The sequence below is a fragment of the Entelurus aequoreus genome, linkage group LG21, assembly GCF_033978785.1.
Source record: "Entelurus aequoreus isolate RoL-2023_Sb linkage group LG21, RoL_Eaeq_v1.1, whole genome shotgun sequence".
NCBI classification, from domain to species: Eukaryota; Metazoa; Chordata; class Actinopteri; order Syngnathiformes; family Syngnathidae; genus Entelurus; species Entelurus aequoreus.
The window spans coordinates 7,574,145-7,588,423 of record NC_084751.1 but is presented as its reverse complement, the minus strand read 5'-3'; the positions used below and the strand labels follow the sequence as shown (position 1 = coordinate 7,588,423).

Below are 14,279 nucleotides of genomic sequence, written 5' to 3'. Positions count from 1 at the left end.
TATTACTATTTTTACCAGTTTTACCACTAAAATTCTTATGGATCCAAAAATAATGCTTAAATATTTTAATCAACATCAGGTCAATCCGTCGATTATAAGTTTGAATTATTTATTTTTTTTGCTTGTTTTATGCCCTTTTTGTCAGAGAAACCTTTGTTTTTTATGGTAAACAGACCAAATATGCAATATTTTCCCCGAAAATATTTCAAAGTGTAAAGTAATTGAAGCTTTAAATATGTCAATAATTTCTAACATTGATTTTGATTCATCATTATTACTATTTTTACCAGTTTTACCACTAAAATTCTTATGGATCCAAAAATAATGCTTAAATATTTTAATCAACATCAGGTCTATCCGTCGATTATAAGTTTGAATTATTTTATTTTTTTTGCTTGTTTTATGCCCTTTTTGTCAGAGAAACCTTTGTTTTTTATGGTAAACAGACCAAATATGCAATATTTTCCCCGAAAATATTTGAAAGTGTAAAATAATTGAAGCTTTAAATAGATCAATAATTCATAACATTGATTTTGATTAATTCAATTTTGAGCAATGACAGTTTTAAACTAAAATCCACTAAAATTCTTATGGATCCAAAAGTAAGTCATACTTGATTTTCTTTTTTGTTTATTTTAAATCAACTTCAGGTCTATCCGTCAATTATAAGTTTTATCTTTTTTTTTTGTTTGTTTAATTCCCTTTTTGTCAAATAAAACGTTTGGTATTTTGTGGTAAAACACTAAATAAACAGTTGTATTTCACCCAAAAATTAGTGTTTAGAGGAAAAGTCACTACTGACTTTAAGGGACAGTAAACTCCACCCGCTCAGACTGCGCCAGGTGTGTAAATGAAAGCCACCACAATGAGCGGCAAAAACAGCACTTCCGCGTTTTACTTCCGTATACAGTTTCGAGACCTAGATACTTTTTGTTGAACTTTAACGTATACCAGGAAAAGTCCATATTTACAAACCTAGAGTAATATCCTGTAAAATATCTTTGTGTTTGTTTTATTTTTAAATAGATTCGATAACTCACTAAACTTTAGTGAGTTTAGTTTAGTGACTAAACAAGAAGGCCATGAAAACCCCCCACAATCTAAAAAAAACAATATATAATGTATTTCAATCCAAAGACAAATGTAAATAAAAATATATAGGTTATGTTTGTTGATTGTTCCAAGGAGACTTGGACAGCTTTAACAAACACGGGAACTGTCTAATACTCACTCAGCTTGGAACACCGCCAGCAAAAGCGTTTGCCGACTTCCGGTCTGCTGACACGCTAAGCCTTATGGGTAATGTAGTACATATCATTACCAAGGCAGTTTGTAGTAGTATGGTGCGTTCATTTCTTTTCTTTTCTGTTACTCCTCGACATGTTTCTTTTGACTTTTGTTTCTCTCTCGGCAGGTTTGTTTTAATAACTTGATTATTGTTTACAAATCTGGAAAATAGTGAAGACATTTTTTCCCCACATTTGAAAATGATTTGTTTTAAGTTGGTATTTCTTGCCATTGTGAAAGATGGTGTTTATTATTTAATGGACCTTTTTTAAGTTTTGTATCATTATCTGACCAATAAAACACATTCAGGAAATAAATACGCCAGTTTTCATTTTATATTTGTTAATAACTTAAATGAGAAAGCAGTTTCTGAATCTCTTTCCTAGGAAGAGATCGAGTTCTTTATTTATAACACTGCAGCACATGCGCAGTTTGTATCTCATCATTTACTATTGTTATCTCTTCATTTCGACTTTCTTATCTCATCATTTCGGCTTTTTATCTCTTATTCTTTGACTTTTTTATCTCATATTTGTCGACTTTTAACCTCATATTTTTAAATTTTTTTATCTCATAATTACAACTTTCTTATCTCCGAATTTCGATTTTTTGTATCTCAATTAATGAACCTAAATCCCATGATTTAGATTTTTCAATCTCTTAATTATGATTTTTTTTATTTACTTAATTTCGACTTTGTATCTTAAAATTATGACTTTTCATCTCACAATTTCAAATTTCTTATCTCCTAATTTCGATTTTTTTTCTTGTACCTCACAATTATAATAATAATAATAATAAATAATGGATTAGATTTATATCACCCTTTTTCTATTGTTAGATACTCAAAGCGCTCACAGAGAAGTGGGAACCCATCATTCATTCACACCTGGTGGTGGTAAGCTATGTATGACTTTATCTCATAACCTCGACTTTTTAGCTCATAATTATGACTTTTTATCTCACAATTTCAAATTTCTTATTGCATATTTTTGACTTTCCCCTCATAATTTCGATTTTTCAGCTCAAAATGATGACTTTATCTCATAACTTTGACTTATCTCGTATTTTTGACTTTTTGTCTCTTAATTATGACTTTTTATTTAATAATAATGGCTTTTTATCCTTTAATTTATCCTTTTAATTTCATAATTATCATTTATCTCATCATTTCGGCTTTTAATCTCATATTCTTCGACTTTTAATCTCATAATTATTATGACTTCTTTCTTGTATCATAAGTCACACTTGATATCTCAATATTATGATTTTTTATTTCACAATTACAACTTTCCTATCTCATAATTTCGATTATTTTTTTGTCAATTAATTTAAATCCCATGATTTCGATTTTTCAATCTCTTAATTATGATTTACGATTATGATTTTCTGTTTACTTATTTTATATTTTTAATCCTAAAATTATGACTTCTCATCTCATAATTTCAACTTTCTTATCTCATAATTTCGATTTTATCTCATAATTTAAACTTTTTATCTCATACTTTTGACTTTGTATCTCTTAATTATGACTTTTTATTACTTTTTGGCCAATAATTATACATTTTCTATATCCCCTAATTTAGTTTTAATCTAATTATTACTCTTTTATCCCGTAATGTTGAGTTTTTATTCTCCTAATATAACTTTTTATTTACCTTTTTTTCCCCTAAACTAAAGGATTTGGCAATAACGCCTACGAACACTAACGGGATCCTCGTAGGGAGAAGAGGCTCCACACACACCCACACACACACACACACACACACCCACACACACACACACACACACACACACACACACACACACACACACACACACACACACACACACACACACACACACACACACACACACACACACACACACACACACACACACGCTAGACAGTAATCACGTGTGTTTTGCATGAAGACAAGAAGAAGATTGCGACAAGATGTCAGCGTTGGAGAGGATCTTCTTAAGGCACTCGGGGAAATGAACATTTTGGTCTCCGTGGCAACCTGATGCAGATGAACTTCTCATGGAGCAAGAGCCATCCTGGGCCTTTATTTTGAAATCCCGCTGCACTTTGATGGAGCCAATCAGTAGTCTTTAAAAAGAGGAAGTGATTAATAAGCATGATTTCCAATCATTGACCTACATTTAGCCCCGCCCACAATCAACAGGTGTGTTCCTCTAAAAGAAACATTTGGTGTTTGTCAGTAAGAAACATTGAGTGTCAGTAAAAGAAGCACAAATGAGCGTCCATGTCATCACTTTCCCTCTGAAGGGCGCAATGATGGCTGCCGAGCGAGTAACTCTGATAGCCGCTGCTGCTGGAGTGGTCTTCTGTGCTCACTCGCTGAAGGAGCCGCGCTCCTCAAGAGCTCCTTCAGCGAGTACAGAGAAGACACAAGTCCACTCCAGCAATCAGCCGCGCTATTAACCAGCGACTGAACGTTTATGTTTGTGGAGATGAGATCCCAGCAAAACACTCCTGTGCATAACACTGCTGCAAAAACACTGCTCCTGTGTCTTCCTATTATGCTCCTGTGTCTTCCTATTAGCATGACACTGCCGCTTAAAAATACTGCTCTTGTGTCATCTCACTACAATGACGCTGCTGCAAAAACACTGCATGTGTGTTTATTAGCATGACGCTGCTGCAAAAACACTGCTCCTGTGTCTTGCTATTAGCCTGAAGCTGCTGCAAAGACACTGCTCCTGTGTCTTCCTATTAACATGACGCTGCTGCAAAAACGCTCTTCCTGTGTCTTCTTATTGGTATGGCGCTGCTGCAAAAATGCTGCTCCTGCGTCTTCCTATTAGCATGACGCTGCTGCAAAAATACGGCACGTGTTTCTATTAGCATGGCGCTGCTGCAAAAACACTGCACGTGTGTTTCTATTCGCATGACGCTGCTGTATAAACACTGCTCCTGTGTCATCATACCAAATGACGCTGCTGCAAAAACACTGCACCTGTGTGTTCCTATTAGCATTACGCTGCGGCAAAAACACTGCTCCTATATCTTCCTATTAGCATGACGCTGCTGCAAAAACACTGCTCCTGTGTCATCTTACTAAAATGACGCTGCTGCAAAAACACTGCACCTGTGTGTTCCTATTAGCATGACGCTGCTGCAACAACACTGCTCCTGTGGCATCTTACTAAAATGACGCTGCTGCAAAAACACTGCTCCTGTGTCTTGCTATTAGCCTGAAGCTGCTGCAAAGACACTCCTGTGTCTTCCTATTAACATGACGCTGCTGCAAAAACACTCTTCCTGCTTCTTCTTATTAACATGGCGCTGCTGCAAAAATGCTGCTCCTGCGTCTTCCTATTAGCATGACGCTGCTGCAAAAATGCTGCTCCTGCGTCTTCCTATTAGCATGACGCTGCTGCAAAAATGCTGCTCCTGCGTCTTCCTATTAGCATGACGCTGCTGCAAAAATACGGCACATGTGTTTCTATTAGCATGACGCTGCTGCAAAAACACTGCACATGTGTTTCTATTCGCATGACGCTGCTGTATAAACACTGCTCCTGTGTCATCTTACCAAATGACGCTGCTGCAAAAACACTGCACCTGTGTGTTCCTATTAGCATTACGCTGCGGCAAAAACACTGCTCCTATATCTTCCTATTAGCATGACGCTGCTGCAAAGACACTGCTCCTGTGTCTTCCTATTAACATGACGCTGCTGCAAAAACACTCTTCCTGTGTCTTCTTATTGGCATGGCGCTGCTGCAAAAATGCTGCTCCTGCGTCTTCCTATTAGCATGACGCTGCTGCAAAAATACGGCACGTGTGTTTCTATTAGCATGACGCTGCTGCAAAAACACTGCACGTGTGTTTCTATTCGCATGACGCTGCTGTATAAACACTGCTCCTGTGTCATCTTACCAAATGACGCTGCTGCAAAAACACTGCACATGTGTGTTCCTATTAGCATTACGCTGCGGCAAAAACACTGCTCCTATATCTTCCTATTAGCATGACGCTGCTGCAAAAACACTGCTCCTGTGGCATCTTACTAGAATGACGCTGCTGCAAAAACACTGCACCTGTGTGTTCCTATTAGCATGACGCTGCTGCAAAAACACCGCTCCTATATATTCCTATTAGCATGACGCTGCTGCAAAAACACTGCTCCTGTGTCATCTTACTAAAATGACGCTGCTGCAAAAACACTGCACCTGTGTGTTCCTATTAGCATGACGCTGCTGCAACAACACTGCTCCTATATCTTCCTATTAGCATGACGCTGCTGCAAAAACACTGCTCCTGTGTCATCTTACTAAAATGACGCTGCTGCAAAAACACTGCACCTGTGTGTTCCTATTAGCATGACGCTGCTGCAAAAACATCGCTCCTATATCTTCCTATTAGCATGACGCTGCTGCAAAAACACTGCTCCTGTGTCATCTTACTAAAATGACGCTGCTGCAAAAACACTGCACCTGTGTGTTCCTATTAGCACGACGCTGCTGCAAAAACACTGCACCTGTGTGTTCCTATTAGCATGGTGCTGGATCATAAAGGTGAGCTGTGATGGGGATATGTCTGTGTTGAAACATTAACCTGAGCTTTGATGGTCCTAATTTAAATTGGCATTCGTGAATAGAAAATTCAATGATCAAGATAAAGACCTAGTTGTGGGACCAGGGACCATATTTTCAGAAAGCTAAGGACCGGGGGGTTAAAACGTCAACGCAAAGATTTCCCAATGTTTATAGTAGTCCAAGTTCCTAAATCTGTTTTAGGACTAATCTGCAAAGATGTTACAAGTCCAAGTTTTGAACTGAACTCAGACCAGTCTGGTGTCAGATTTGGCTCCCGGGCCATCAGCGGAGTAGTCAGTCAATACAGAAAGATCCAAAACATCTGTTCTGACTCACTAGCATTAACTAGGTCAGGGGTCAGCAACCTTTTTGAAAGCAAGAGCTACTTCTTGGGTAGTGATTAATGCGAAGGGCTACCAGTTTGATACACACTTCAATAAATTGCCAGAAATAGCCAATTTGCTCAATTTACCTTTAACTCTATGTTATTAATAATTAATATTTACACTTAATTGAACGGTTTAAAAGAGGAGCAAACACGAAAAAAATGACAATTCAATTTTGAAACAGTTTATCTTCAATTTCGACTCTTTAAAATTCAAAATAATTTATGGAACACCATTAGTAATTTTTCCTGATTAAGATTAATTTTAGAGTTTTGATGACATGTTTTAAATAGGTTAAAATCCAATCTACACTTTGTTAGAATATATAACAAATTGGACCAAGCTATATTTCTAACAAAGACAAATCATTATTTCTTCTAGATTTTCCAGAACAAAAATTTTAAAATAAATTCAAAAGGCTTTGAAATAAGATTTAAATTTGATTCTACAGATTTTCTAGATTTGCCAGAATATTTTTTTTGAATTTTAATCATAAGTTTGAAAAAATATTTCACAAATATTCTTAGTCGAAAAAACAAGCTAAAATGAAGAATTAAATTAAAATGTATTTATTATTCTTTACAATAAAACTTTTACTTGAACATAGATTTAAATTGTCAGGAAAGAGGAAGGAATTTAAAAGGTAAAAAGGTATGTGTGTTTAAAAATCCTAAAATCATTTTTAAGGTTGTTTCTCTAAAATTGTCTTTCTGAAAGTTATAAGAAGCAAAGTAAAAAAAAATTATGAATTTATTTAAACAAGTGAAGACCAAGTCTTTAAAATATTTTCAAATTCTATTTGACTTTTGTCTCAGAATTAAAAATGTCGGGCAAAGCGAGACCAGCTTGCTAGTAAATAAATAAAAATTTAAAAATAGAGGCACCTCACTGGTAAGTGCTGCTATTTGAGCTATTTTTAGAACAGGCCAGGGGGCTACTCATCTGGTCCTTACGGGCTACCTGGTGCCCGCGGGCACCGTGTTGGTGACCCCTGAAGTAGAGATGGATTAACTTTCCAAACATGAGTTAAGGACAGTGCTGAGAAGTAGTTAAACATGAACATGTAACAATATATTTGAACTTTTAAGGTTGAACAGTTTGGGTAGCACTGCAGCATACTGAGTCGATAACATTTATCCATGAAATTATGGCGATGCTGCACATTGCGTATTAGCTGAATACCGTAGAAGTTCATACTCCGCACAAAGACTTGACCTAAACTACAAAGTTCAGGTTTCCCTTAATCCCAAGGGCATCAAAAGGCTGCACAAACATCCCTTGATCTGGACTCATCCAGCCAAGGATAACCTAAACTGAAAATGGGGAAGAACTCTTGGACGGGCCGGAGATGTAGTGACCCCCCTCTGGGTAACAGTTGTAGGCACAGATTTCAATGGGGAATATTAATTTGAGTACTGTGGTTTAAGGTCTCAATCACAGGACCAGTTAAATTTGTCAAAGCACCACTGAACTAAATGAAACTGGACAATAAACAGATTTGGTTTTGGAAGACCCATAAAAAGATGCAGTTATCTACAGAGGAAAGACATTAGCATCATGATCAAGTTAAAGTTTTTTTATTGAATCTTAGTCCGCATAGACCCAAACCACACGTTCCTGTAAAAGACAAACAAATGTTAAGCACATGAAAACATTGGTAATCATAAAATTGCTTTACCTCAGTTCTTCAGGGCGCTTCTTTGGGAGCTCGCAGTTCTGGAGAAGCCTGACGGAACATCAGCTTGGGAATATTGCATTCTGGCAAATTCATCTCGCGCACGTTGGTAGCCGTATCTGGATTGGACGATGGAAGTTGGTGAGTATTCAGGAGCAGAGCTAGACTGGCCAGACAACCAGGGAGTGCTGGGAGCACTCGGGTTGAAGGCAAACACATTGCTTCCTGCTGGATACATTGGAGCCCACTCAGGTCTGTTCCAACCATGAAGGTTCTTGTTGGGAACACTACCAGAGTGATAGGATCCTGAAGAGCTATAAGAATTCTCACTAGGGTCCACTACAGGGTACAGTGAGCTGGAGTGTCCATAGCTTGACCATCCTGGGTGCACATGAGCAGCTGGATTAGATGTTTGGCTAGAAGAGGAGTCATAGCCGGACCATCCTGGGTACACATGAGCAGCTGGATTAGATGTTTGGCTAGAAGAGGAGTCATAGGCAGACCATCCTGGGTACACATGAGCAGCTGGATTAGATGTTTGGCTAGAAGAGGAGTCATAGGCAGACCATCCTGGGTACACATGAGCAGCTGGATTAGATGTTTGGCTAGAAGAGGAGTCATAGCCGGACCATCCTGGGTGCACATGAGCATGTTGATGGGATGGTTGCTGACCACCAGTTGAAGATTTGGAGCTGGAGTCATGGCTTGACCATTGAGGGTGCATGTGAGCAGCTGGATTGGATGTTTGTTGGCTAGAAGAGGAACCATAGCTTGACCATTCAGGGTGCACATGAGCATGATGAGATGGTTGTTGACCACCAGTGGAAGATTTAGAGCTAGAGAAACCATAGCCTGACCATCCGGGGTGTACATGAACAGCTGGTTTAGAAGTGTGTTGACCAGAAGAGGAAGAGTCGTAGCCTGGCCATCCTGGGTGCACATGAGCATGTTGATGGGAGGGTTGTTGACCACCAGTGGACGATTTAGAGCTAGAGGAGTCATAGCCTGACCATCCTGGGTGCACATGAACATTGGTTGGTTGTTTCAGACCTCCAGTTGAAGATTCAGAGCCATAGCTTGACCATTCAGGGTGCACATGAGCAGCTGGATTGGATGTTTGTTGGCCAGATGATTTGGAGCTTGAAGAGGAACCATAGCTTGACAATTCAGGGTGTACATGAGCATGTTGATTGGATGGTTGTTTCAGACCTCCAGTTGAAGATTCAGCGCCATAGCTTGACCATTCAGGGTGCACATGAGCATGTTGATGGGAGGGCTGTTGACCACCAGTGGAAGATTTAGAGCTAGAGTCATAGCCTGACCATCCTGGGTGCACATGAACATGGGATGGTTGTTTCAGCCCTCCAGTTGAAGATTCAGAGCCATAGCTTGACCATCCAGGGTGCACATGAGCAGCTGGATTGGATGTTTGTTGGCCAGATGATTTGGAGCTTGAGGAACCATAGCTTGACAATTCAGGGTGTACATGAGCATGTTGATTGGATGGTTGTTGGCCAGATGATTTGGAGCTTGAAGAGGAACCATAGCTTGACAATACAGGGTGAACATGAGCATGTTGATTGGTTGGTTGTTTCAGACCTCCAGTTGAAGATTCAGAACCATAGCTTGACCATTCAGGGTGCACATGAGCATGTTGATTGGATGGTTGTTGGCCAGATGATTTGGAGCTTGAGGAACCATAGCTTGACAATTCAGGGTGAACATGAGCATGTTGATTGGATGGTTGTTGGCCGGATGATTTGGAGCTTGAGGAACCATAGCTTGACAATACAGGGTGCACATGAGCATGTTGATTGGATGGTTGTTGGCCAGATGTTTTGGAGCTTGAAGAGGAACCATAGCTTGACAATACAGGGTGCACATGAGCATGTTGATTGGATGGTTGTTTCAGACCTCCAGTTGAAGATTCAGAGCCATAGCTTGACCATTCAGGGTGCACATGAGCAGCTGGATTGGATGTTTGTTGGCCAGATGATTTGGAGCTTGAAGAGGAACCGTAGCTTGACAATACAGGGTGCACATGAGCATGTTGATTGGATGGTTGTTGGCCAGATGATTTGGAGCTTGAGGAACCATAGCTTGACAATACAGGGTGCACATGAGCATGTTGATTGGATGGTTGTTGGCCAGATGATTTGGAGCTTGAAGAGGAACCATAGCTTGACAATACAGGGTGCACATGAGCATGTTGATTGGATGGTTGTTGGCCAGATGATTTGGAGCTTGAGGAACCATAGCTTGACAATACAGGGTGCACATGAGCATGTTGATTGGATGGTTGTTGGCCAGATGATTTGGAGCTTGAAGAGGAACCATAGCTTGGCAATACAGGGTGCACATGAGCATGTTGATTGGATGGTTGTTTCAGACCTCCAGTTGAAGATTCAGAGCCATAGCTTGACCATTCAGGGTGCACATGAGCAGCTGGATTGGATGGTTGTTGGCCAGATGATTTGGAGCTTGAAGAGGAACCGTAGCTTGGCAATACAGGGTGCACATGAGCATGTTGATTGGATGGTTGTTTCAGACCTCCAGTTGAAGATTCAGAGCCATAGCTTGACCATTCAGGGTGCACATGAGCAGCTGGATTGGATGGTTGTTGGCCAGATGATTTGGAGCTTGAAGAGGAACCATAGCTTGACAATACAGGGTGCACATGAGCATGTTGATTGGATGGTTGTTTCAGACCTCCAGTTGAAGATTCAGAGCCATAGCTTGACCATTCAGGGTGCACATGAGCAGTTGGGTCAGATGTTTGTTGGCCAGAAGAACTATAGCCTGACCATCCTGGGTGCACATGAACATGGGATGGTTGCTTCAGACCTCCAGTTGAAGATTCAGAGCTGGAGGAGTCATGGCTTGACCATTCAGGGTGCACATGAGCAGTTGGATTAGATGTTTGTTGGCCAGAAGAACCATAGCCTGACCATCCTGGGTGCACATGAACATGTTGATGGGACGGTTCCAGACCTCCAGTTGAAGATTCAGAGCCATAGCTTGACCATTCAGGGTGCATGTGAACCACTGGATTGGATGTTTGTTGGCCAGATTTGGAGCTGGAAGAGGAACCATAGCCTGACCATTCAGGGTGCACATGATGGGGTGTTTGTTTCAGACCTCCAGTTGAAGAGCCGGTGCTCGACCATTCAGGGTGCACATGAGCAGCTGGATTAGAAGTTTGTTGGCCAGAAAAAGAACTGTAGTCTGACCATCCTGGGTGCACATGAACATTGGTTGGTTGTTTCAGCCCTCCAGTTGAAGATTCAGAGCCATGGCTTGACCATTCAGGGTGCACATGAGCAGCTGGATTGGATGTTTGTTGGCCAGATGATTTGGAGCTTGAAGAGGAACCATAGCTTGACAATACAGGGTGCACATGAGCATGTTGATTGGATGGTTGTTTTAGACCTCCAGTTGAAGATTCAGAGCCATAGCTTGACCATTCAGGGTGCACATGAGCAGCTGGATTGGATGTTTGTTGGCCAGATGATTTGGAGCTTGAAGAGGAACCATAGCTTGACAATACAGGGTGCACATGAGCATGTTGATTGGATGGTTGTTTTAGACCTCCAGTTGAAGAGCCGGTGCTCGACCATTCAGGGTGCACATGAGCAGCTGGATTAGAAGTTTGTTGGCCAGAAAAAGAATTGTAGTCTGACCATCCTGGGTGCACATGAACATTGGTTGGTTGTTTCAGCCCTCCAGTTGAAGATTCAGAGCCATGGCTTGACCATTCAGGGTGCACATGAGCAGCTGGATTGGATGTTTGTTGGCCAGAAGATTTGGAGCTCGAGTCATAGCCTGACCACCCTGGGTGCTTGAGAATATTTTTATTGGCTTGGTAACCAGTTGAAGTTTTGGAACTGGAAGCAGAGTCTTCACCTGACAATCCTGAGTGCTCATGAACACCTGGATGGAATTGTTGCTGTATCCCAGAATTAGGACCGGCTTGTTGACCACTTGAAGATTCGTAGCTTGAGGCTAAGTCATAGCTTGGCCATCCTGGGTGCACGTGAGCACCTGGACTAGACGCTTCCTGCTGCTTCCAACTCCCTTTTACGCTGCCAGCAGTTGAAGACCGGTAGCTGGAACGTGGATCAACGCCTGACCATGCGGAGTCATTGTCAACATCTAAAGTAGATTCTGGCTGTTGCTTGGCATCGACGGGACCGTCTTGTAGACCAGCAGCAGCTGAGGGGGTGTAGCTGGGAGGATTGTACGCTCTCCAAGCAGAACTCGCACCTGATTCAGCGGCTTGGGGTCTGAATTTGTCACTGGTAATGGGAACGTCAGCTTGAGGCACGGGACCACTTGATATCTTGTTGGCATTGTGGTCGTAGGTCACAGCCTTGGGCTCACGTGAAACAATACTCGAAGCTCCCTTTGTGTCAGCTGTGGGGTTCGCCGGTTCATCCGCTTCCGCAGGGAAGTTGGAGCTTTGCGGCAGATCCTTTGGAGAGACGGCCCCGGCAAGCGAGTCCGTGGTGTCCTGGTTCGTAGACCTGTTGCCTGAGATCAAAGTGTGGAACACAACAACGTCAGAAGGAACACTTCCCATTCAAGACCAGAAGAGTCAGACACTTACCATGTTGGACCGGCAGGCTAGCAGCGCCGCTAATCAGCAGCACGCAGATCCAAGTTAATCTGGAGGACAACAATGTACACGCTTAGCAAAGCGCTTAGCTAACTTGAGTGAAAGACAAAGTTACCTTGCAGAGAGTCCCGGCCCCATGGTTGCAACCTGAGTAGGTCTAGCTGGACCAACTCAGTGGACGGAAGTGAAGCAGAAGGAGGCTGCTGCTGCTTAAATGCTCCCCACTAATCAGCGGCATTGGAAACACCTGCTGCCCACGCAGCAGTCACAGCTGCAGCTACTTGGACCGCCGGCAGCTAATTAGTGTTGGCCACACACTTTTACTTTGAAGGGACGCATTGAAAACCATTGCAACAAACAGTCACATGATTAGGAAGACCAGGTGTGTGTCCACTTCATTAGGTACAGTCTAGCACCTTCTGACACAACAACTCTGTTTCATTTCCTGTTCTGCTGAGACGTGGCGTCCCTAATGAATTGTCAGTCTTCTGACAGGTGCATTCCTTTTCATCACATTGCAACGCCACACACAAGTCAGACCTTCAAAATAAAGTGCCCTAAAGGCTCTTTGAAGCTTTTGTTCAGCGCTAGGAGGTCAAAGGTCACCCGGCGGAGCGGCGGCCTGGAGGACACGCGCCCCACTTTCATCTTTGCAAGAGTCCAGATCCTTTCATGGCTCAGGTGTGTCCTCGGGCTGGACGAGACGCTGCAGACTGAGATCCACCAGCGCTTAGTTCCTAAAACTACACGTCAGAGAAGGTTTTATGCTCAAACACTCAGTCGCCACAGTTGGACCACAAAACTAAAAAAACCTTGACAGTAATGCTCTTTCAAATTATTGACCATAGATTTTACAGAAAAAAAACGTTTAGAAGTCAGAATTGTAAAATTTTTACAAACTATTCCATTTAAAATTAAAGATATACTTTTTTCAATTTACAGCAATGCACTGGAAAAACGACGAGTGGAGATTCTACGATAAAAAAATGACAAATCAGACGCCGAATTTGACCGTAAAACTAAAAGTATACTGTTGTTTTTAATTTAAATGAATGCACTGTAAAATTATTGACAGTAGAATTTACAGTAAATAGAAAAAAAAAACCCTGACAGCTCAGAAACCAGAATTTTTTTTTTTTTTTTTACAAACTTTACCATTTTTTCCAACACAATTTAAAATGTCAAGTATTTTTCAAAGTACAACAATGCACTGTAAAAACAACTGCAGATTTTACAATAAATGACTATTAAAATAACAATGGTATAATTTTTCCATTTACACAAAACACTGTGAAAATAATATCAGTAGATTTTACGGTAAAAAAATGACAGCTCAGAAGGCAAATATTAAAATTTTTACAAATTTACAATTAAAAATGTAAAATGTACCGTTTTTTTCTATTCACGGCAATGCACTGGAAAAACAAGGACTGTAGATTTTAGGACAAAAAAAAAAGACAAATCGGAAGCCAGAATTTGACCGTAAAACTAAAAGTATAAAGTTTTTTTTCATTTACATGAATGCACTGTAAAATTATTGACGGTAGAATTTACGGTAAATAGAAAAAAAAACACTGACAGCTCAGAAACCAGAATTTTTATTTTTTTTACAAACTTTACCATTTTTTTCAAACACAATTTAAAATGTAAAGTATTTTTCAAAGTACAACAATGCACTGTAAAAACAACTGCAGAATTTACAATAAACAACTATAAAAATAACAACGGTATAATTTTTCCATTTACATTAAACACTGTGAAAATAATG

At 40.6% G+C, this 14,279-nt stretch overlaps 1 protein-coding gene across 2 annotated transcripts; it reads right to left on the bottom strand.

The window, feature by feature from the left end:
* Positions 1-7,782: 7,782 nt before the first annotated feature.
* Positions 7,783-12,691, bottom strand: LOC133638252 (filaggrin-2-like). 2 transcript variants are annotated; one of them, XM_062030674.1, is made up of 5 exons: positions 12,627-12,682; positions 12,503-12,561; positions 11,035-12,426; positions 7,900-10,605; positions 7,783-7,838 (listed from the first exon to the last, which is right to left on the bottom strand). In XM_062030674.1, the coding sequence occupies exons 1-4, from the start codon at positions 12,647-12,649 to the stop codon at positions 7,901-7,903; spliced, it is 4,179 nt and encodes a 1,392-aa protein (XP_061886658.1). In that variant the 5' UTR covers positions 12,650-12,682; the 3' UTR covers positions 7,783-7,838; position 7,900. The 2 variants fall into 2 exon arrangements, with proteins under 2 accessions (XP_061886658.1, XP_061886657.1); XM_062030673.1 differs by having other exon boundaries at positions 7,900-12,426; positions 12,627-12,691.
* Positions 12,692-14,279: the final 1,588 nt, after the last annotated feature.